Source organism: Cephus cinctus, unplaced genomic scaffold (genome assembly GCF_000341935.2).
Source record: "Cephus cinctus unplaced genomic scaffold, Ccin1 Ccin1_scaffold1205, whole genome shotgun sequence".
Taxonomy (NCBI): domain Eukaryota; kingdom Metazoa; phylum Arthropoda; class Insecta; order Hymenoptera; family Cephidae; genus Cephus; species Cephus cinctus.
In genome coordinates this window covers 3,907-11,764 of record NW_014333672.1, presented here as the reverse complement: position 1 = coordinate 11,764, position 7,858 = coordinate 3,907, and the positions used below count along the sequence as shown (strand labels likewise).

At 39.8% G+C, this 7,858-nt stretch overlaps 1 protein-coding gene and 1 long non-coding RNA gene across 6 annotated transcripts in view; one reads left to right on the top strand and one right to left on the bottom strand.

The window, feature by feature from the left end:
- The window catches only part of LOC107272659, a 17,987-nt gene extending 10,530 nt beyond the window's left edge, over nt 1–7,457 (top strand). For all 5 annotated transcript variants that reach the window (XM_015750032.2, XM_025089911.1, XM_025089910.1 and 2 more), the window contains 4 exons: nt 1,577–1,675; nt 1,804–1,938; nt 2,384–2,571; nt 4,507–7,457. In XM_015750032.2, coding sequence (XP_015605518.1) covers nt 1,851–1,938; nt 2,384–2,571; nt 4,507–5,166 — 936 coding nt within the window. In that variant the 5' untranslated portion in view covers nt 1,577–1,675; nt 1,804–1,850 and the 3' untranslated portion in view covers nt 5,167–7,457. The remainder of the gene's footprint in view (nt 1–1,576; nt 1,676–1,803; nt 1,939–2,383; nt 2,572–4,506) is intronic.
- Nucleotides 2,482–4,500, bottom strand: LOC112495090. Its single transcript, XR_003061293.1, has 3 exons — nt 2,908–4,500; nt 2,689–2,823; nt 2,482–2,622 (listed from the first exon to the last, which is right to left on the bottom strand). It is a non-coding gene; the product is annotated as an uncharacterized LOC112495090 (long non-coding RNA).
- Nucleotides 7,458–7,858: the final 401 nt, after the last annotated feature.

The following is a 7,858-nucleotide window of genomic DNA, read 5'->3' as shown; positions in this document are numbered from 1 at the left end:
TCCCCTGCTCCAGAAAGACTCCGTGGGGGTTGGACCAGATAATATAAAATACACTCTAGGTCCTGGGTCGGGTATTATATTGCGCTATGCATGATATCCCTTAAGAAGAGAGAGGAGAGGGGTTGGAAGTATGGTTGGGAAAAAATGATAACGCCACCAGGTGGTGAATATTTCTTATCCATTGATAAGTCGTAATAATTTATTGATGTATTCTACGTCGAAAGGGGGGTTGCCAAGTAGATATATATATATATATATACACGTGTCTCACTTGGTACTACTGTACATACAAAGTAACATAAATTCATCCCCATGGGGAGCTCTTCGGTAATTGTGACCATCCCTTTGTTACCCCTTCATACTTTCATCGACAAGTATTCCGTGACGTTTTAATGGCTTGAAATTAGCTCGATGAAGTTTAACCTTCATTTGGGTAAATTGCAGAGTTCGCTATACGTACGACAAACATGTAGTATATGCTATACCATATAGGTAATGAGAATTGATATTTCGTTCTTACTTCATGAAACTTGACGTTGTCAATTTATTTTTCAATAAAAGCCTTCACCCCATGCTTTGCCTTTAGAAAATATTTGATAAGTACGAAGGGGAGAAAGAAGGCTTTGGATATAATAGAGGAGAGAGGGGCTTTGAATTTTATCAAATTCCTATACCTGACGCGAGTGCGAGCGAGACAGACTTATGGGCGTTTACGTCCGCGCGAAAAGGACAGACGTAGCTTTACTGGAAATCATTGGTGATATGTAAAATTATATTTTCGCGAAATTATTGACTGTGCGAATACATGCTGCGAGTGTGTACGTATCGATATGATATAACTGTGTGTTTTACACGGATATTTTTATTTCTTATATAACAGGGTGAAATTTATCTTAATGTTCAATGTACGAGGAAAATGTAATGCTTACGGGATTCGTTTGACTTGCAATTGAGACGATTAGAAATCAATAATTGCGTATAAGCTCGTAACTTTTCGTTAGGTTTTAATACCTTTTTTTTAATACTCTTGCCGGACTGTACCTTGTGTTATATGTAATAGCCACTTCGAGAGTCGTAATTCTAATTTTCTGCTTTACATTATGTATGTACCGCCCGAGGCGAAAGTTTTTAGGTTACTGGACGATGGCTTTGCTGGATTTTTTTGTATGTTAAAATAACTTTTTTTTACTTGAAAAAAAAAAAGTTGACTTTTGGTATTTATCGCGGGACGATTAATTCGCTGGTTTGGATTTTAATATGTCAAATTTGGTCTCAAGGATTGTCTGGGTGAATCGAACGTCTATAAAAGTCTATACGAAGAAGTGATTTATTTGAGCAAAGTTCTGCTACTACAACTTCTCTGGACGATTGTCGTGATAATCCGATTTGAAAATTTCATAAGATTATGTTCACAGATAAGTTGTAACGTTGATATTGATTTTCTCAAACTCGCCCTGTAGCTCCTCCGTATCGCGTTGTTAACGCAAACAGCCGAGCACTTACAACTTGACTAACGAGTTTTGATACCAGTACGTGTGTACAAGCCTTAATCCGGATTATTTTTGTGTGTTTTTAGGTAAAGGCAAACGAAAATTTCTCATTCTGGAGAACGGGAGGGGGCACAAGGGATGCCAGCATGCCACAGTTTCACCGATCAAGCGTCAGGTGACAAACGGTCAGTTAATAAGATTTTATTGAAATATATGTAAAAAATGTATATGTAATCTTGTAAACTGTATAGTTTGTATCAAAGTATTCCTTAGTGAAATTTATAAATAATTATGTAAATTTTGTATCGTTTAGCCGAAGTGACCAAGATTGAACTGGAATTAAAGGAAGCACCAGACAATATGGAGGATCAACTTCCGGACGTTCTCACAGGATCAGTGCCCACCAAATTGGATCCAACGCCGGAAATAAATTCCACCAATTCCGATGGTCGGTTTTCTTTCGAATTTATTTTCTCCTTTTTTTTTCCTATCGCCAATCACACACTAGCCAATACCGCGCACGTTGAGGATTTATCGCCGTAAAAATCTAGAGTAAAATCCTCGACTTTTTGCTATGTTTCTCTTCCTTCTTTAAAAATGTCTGAAAATTGTACCGAGTACCTAACCTCAAAATTGGGTGTGTCTGTCGTGACATAAAATACGTCCCCGCGTTCCATAAAAGAAGATGGACAAATATTTACATTGCCATTAAGAGCGTATATGGTCTCCAATGTAAAATTACTACGATACAACAGCTATGGACGAGTGTTGAATAAAAAGGAGAAAATAAAGAAAATTGATATGTTTTTAGTAGTAATTTTTATTTTTATTCGATACTATACTTCTATTCTTTCCTTCGATAATTACTTTAACGTCTGATCGTACGATTTTAGGTTCTGGAGGTGTTGTCGTGCGTGCCGAAGAAGCTCTTATAGTCGTCCTGGTGCTGGTCCTCTGGGTAGCAGCAATTGCCTTGTTTTTCAATCGATGGGGTAAAATTCGCATGCTGGAACCGTATCAGCCAAAATTCCAACAACAGCACAGACCGAGTTGCGCAATTTCTGATCCAAGTCAACTGCCAGTGAGTTTCAGCGCACTCATTACCATACACCCTGCGGTTCTCTCTGATTTGCTGCTTCCACGAATTTTTGTATGATAGGTACAATGGTACATATACATGGTAAATACTAAATCGTACCCGGATGCGTCGGATGCTGGTCGACGAAGTTGATTTACAGATGAAATTTTCGCTCGACACAATTTTCCCATTCGTTCCATCGTTTCGCTTCTCAACGACTATCCAGAAAGTTTCGACGCTTTGAAATGAATCTGCCTGTATAAAAAAAAGTCAATTGTCAGAGCAAATAACGTTCAACCTTTTATTTATATCGTAACTTTATTCATTAACATTGCCTACCGTGAGTCGCAAGTGCCTGATAAATAGTATATATAGTTTTTTCGGAATTTTCAAAACTTATAAATATTTATCAAGCAATCATCGCAATGCGTCTTTCTCTTCGCTCCATCGCGATTTTCTTTTAACGTTGCTGCATCTGTATACGGTAGCCCCGTATTTCCTGACGGGAAGGATCTTATACTCAGCTTACTACAGGTTCTCTTGAAATCCGCAGAATTTGGTGTTGCGCAGTTGGCTACACTTTGAACCACCCACGAGTATCATACATAATTCTCCATATCAATGCTTGTTTAGTTTTACAAGGGATTTCCAATAACGTCCGGATTAGTACACAGCGGCGAGTTACGTTCTGGCAAAGCCCTTGATTTTCCCTCTGTACATACAAAACCACACGCTTTGCGTGTCACGTGCAGCACTGTAGGAGTTTATAGGTCGAAGGCGGCAGAGGTTAACACTACCCACTGTAATTACTGCAGTGTTTGCGTATTTTGGTCCAGCTCGAAATTCTCATCAAGGCTGACCACGTAAGGTATCTTTCCACTCGATTAATTGAAATATTAGCTGAAAAATTGCTCAAATTAATTCCTAATGATTTTTAATAATTCCAGGCAATAAACCTGGACTCTCTATACCCCAATGTCGCTCAGGACTGAAGAACTTTATTCTGCGTCTTTCCGAATAGTGAAGAAGCTGGAAAATAAATAAAGCTTTATCATTTTACTGAAATGGATTGGAAGCAATGATGTCGTCTATAGATAACAAGATTCTTGTCTGTACCGTAGCCCGGAGGCGTCTTCGGTCACGACGTCAAAGTGCTCTCTGGGGGTGTGCTTCGGGTGTTGCTGTGCTTTAATTCGTTCACCCTGTATACCAGTTACTTTTGACTGTCTAGTCGTGTATCCATATACTGTATATACCAGGCTTATATCTACTCACCGAGAAGCCATCTGTATAGAAGTACCCTCGAGGCTGAACTATCTACGCCTCTGTGCGTGTACATCGATCTCTCCCATAGCAATGATTCCGTCCTCTTTCATCGTTTGCATGTGAATTCGCCCTCATAACCTTTAAGCCCCTATAACTTTGGTCAGTCACGTCTCAATGTCTACTTGAACATATTTCCCATCTGATGTATCAGGTACCGTCTATATCGTGGTTTGGCAAATTACTTTGCATTATCATTCTCTCCTTTTTTTTTTTCTTTCTTGCCATACCAACGTAAGAGGATAACTTATATGCATAATGAATACAAAGACATTTTCCTGCGGTTTCTGGTTGGCCTAATGGGAAATGGCGTGGGATGAAAATTGCTCAAGTTTTTTGTGGAAAGAATCTTAAGGGATATCGTCAATGTCCCCGATAACACAGAGAGGGGCTTTGTGAACTGACACAAAGCGGCCGTTCAAGACAATGAAAATCCATCGAGGTCTCCCTTCCATCATTTCTGACAATAAGTAATGAAAGCGATCGGTCGTCGTTCGTTGTCTGATAAAATTTAAGAAATTTCGTGGATGACTTTTTGTTAAATTACTACACTTATATAGAACCACACAAGTATGGAGTGGATAGAGACAATACGAAGTTGGTTTACTGTTGCAGCATCGAACCTGCTCTAAATTCAACATCCACTGTCTGGATCATCCTGTGCACCAGAATAGTCTAACGTCGGCCTTGTCCCGTCCACGGCAGAACAGCGTCTTCGTGGGGTCCAGCGTGTCCCTGCTGCCGTGTGAGAATGCGCCGCGACGCGCCAAAAGTGCGTTCGACCTTCAGTCTCTGGTGATGGCTGAATACGCTGTACAAGTTCCTGTCGAGGAGGAGCCTCCGAAGCCTTTGAAGTCTCTGGAGATTCCAAAGCCGAGTTTTCAACGGCAGCGTGGCATGAGCATCTGCCATTTCGATCGCATGGACGTCCTGGCCAGGCCCTTGCAACGGGAACGGGGCATGAGCATCTGCCACTTCGACAGGACCGACGTCCTGGCCCGACCTGTGCAACGTGAACGGGGCATGAGCATCTGCAACTTCGATAGGTCTAGGACGCAGCGCGAGAGTAGCGCCAGACCCGGGGTAGCGGCGAACTTTGAGAAATCCTTTCAGAAGGAGAGCAGACTCAATGTCAGCAGCTTTGAGAAAGCCGAAGCTCAGTTCAGGAGCTTGCAGAGGAACGAACGGGGCATCGGTATCTGTCACTTTGACAGGGCGACCACGTCGAGCAAGTCGCCGGAAGTTAGTCACAATTATAAAGCCACGTGCGTTTAAGATCTGATCGACGTAGATCAGGATCTACGTGATTTTTCCTATGTAACATCGTATACCGTGGATCCAGCAGATTGGAACAATCGTGGATACACTGAAAAAGAAATTTTTGAAAAATGCCTTTCGCTCGTGACGACTTTTCGAAATTCACTTGTAATAGTTCACGAACTTAAGGTACTCTTTGTGCAATGTATATCTGGGAAACTGTAGACGCTCCTCTAATGGAGGAGAGTGTGTAGTCTTTGCTTTTATTTCTTTTGGTATCAGTATTGGATTGCAGAGTCAATTTTTATATTGCGATCTGATATACATTTTTACTGTCGGGTATCGGGAAAGAGCGTGAATGTCGCTTTTATTGCCCTTTTTTTTTTATACAAGTGTTCCAGGTATCTGCTTCAGTGGGCAGAGGAATTTCGAAATTTTGACACATTGACAAAGCTCCATCCAGCCTTGTAGACTGGCTGAAATATACTTAAATTATTTTTATGATCAAAACGAAAGCTTTAAGGTAACTGACCAACAATTACTCTGGTTTTAACTATATAATGTTACTATATATCGTTGTCTCTTCTTTTATCCTCACTCTTGCACTTACTCTTGTATAATCTCTTGACTATGCTCTCTGGCGCATCGACTCGCCTAATAGATTGATAAATATTGCAAAGATCAACCTATCAGCCACTCGGCACAAGGGACAACAGATTGTCATTAGTGTTGTCATTGACGCCAGCATTGAAAACCTCTACGATTCTCTCTCCGGTACAGTCACATGCTTCCGTCTAGAGTTTACTTACGTGCCACAGGCCTACGAAGGAAGAAAAGAAACGAGGAATCACGTAAGACTGCGAAAAGACGTAAAATAATTTTTAAAGAAATTTGCCAAGAGAAAGTAACAGAGTCGATCGAAATGAAAAATTGAAGCTTCGAGCGAGAAGGACGCACGTACGAACAACGAGAATCGAACGTTACGTCTAACCACCAAATGGATCGATTGTCGTCCGATGTAAATGACGTGACTCGCGTGGATTACGCTTATTACGTAATGTTTCCCAATTAATTGATCATTATTCGATTATGTAACTCGACGCTCACCGACCGGTTCTACGATTAGATTATCGACCTTGCGTCTCGGTTCTATATAAATACGTAGATAAATACACCAGCGGAGCCTAGATATTTACCTTAAAGTATATAGACCTTGGCGAAAAGTCTTGAGGCGGATATATAGCGAGCGTCGAATAACCATCAACTTTTCTTGGCTATTCCATTATCGAGTCGTAGCGTCGCGACGCTCCACTCAAACATTCTATGACTTCATCATAAACCATGTAAGTCAATACCTCGAGACCAAGTATTAGACTGTCTAAATATAGAGTTTATCATATTATCTAATATGCTCGTGCTATAGAATACAGTGAATTTAGATCTGTTAATGTTAACGAAGGGGACCTCCTATTATTTAATCTATATTATATATACATATATATATATATATACATACATATGACAATGTAGAGACACGAAACGGTACTATATACTTACTATACCATTTACTTCAGACCAATATACGAGATATATACAATTTAAGGTAGTATATATATAAATATATATTTACATATACATCTAGACTGTTGATAACGCGTACTCGCGGGAATCGTGTTATTGGCGAATTTTTATTTTCAAAATGTATTAAAATAATATTCGTCAGGAAATGTTTCTTTTTTTTTTTTAATGTTAACGTTAATCTTGTACATATCCAATTGATGGATAATTTCATTATTTAAATGGTATCTTGTACCTTGGACTGTTTTTCTTCATATTTCTTTCTCTTTTCTCTCTCATTCAATCTGACGTTTATCGTACACTCGTTACGGATCTTCGCAACGACTTTTCCTAATCCTAATGTCTCGCATTGGTACGACGCTACTCCGAGGAAGATGTTTAATGTAGTTACAATGAGCATTCGCCGTTACGATTCCTATAAGGATCTTATCCACTTGGCACAATGCCAAATATCCTTAGAATGTCTCTGCCGTGTGGGTTAGGCGAATGTGTTAACGGATAATCAAAAAAAATTATTTGACAAACGAAGGACAAACATATTGACGACAGGTACAATAAAAGGTAAAAGCGTATTTGAATCTTTCGTGAAAATTGTCGGTTCGGCGTTATTTATTCTAATATATATTTGAATTATTCATTGATGTACAAACTAGAGTGAAAGGATTCTGAGCTGACGAAAGTGTCTACCATGTTTGTTCTGTATAATAAAAAACATGACTGTATCTAACGAATACTGATTTCTCAATTCCTTCAGATTCCTTTATCAAGCCACAGTGCGATTTCGCGCGTGTCAACGTTAATAACCTGCCAATGCGGTGAGCTCCTTTTTATTTTGGTGACTCAAGTCGCCCAAAGACTCTCGAGTGTCTCGCAATCAGACACGTCGAACTGTCCGACTGAATCGAATGAAAACGTAAACACGACACGACAGGGACGAATTGGTTCCACGATCTCGTTAGCGCGTCGTAAAAACAATCATTTTGCGAATCACGATTTTAGGTTAGGTTGTAAAGTCGAAGTAATTATTATCTTTTCTTTGTGCAGTTGGAATTGGCAGTTGGCATTCTCTAGCAGTAAAAGGAAATATAGACGAAGAGGGAATGGAGGAAATTACGTTATTCAGAACGACCCA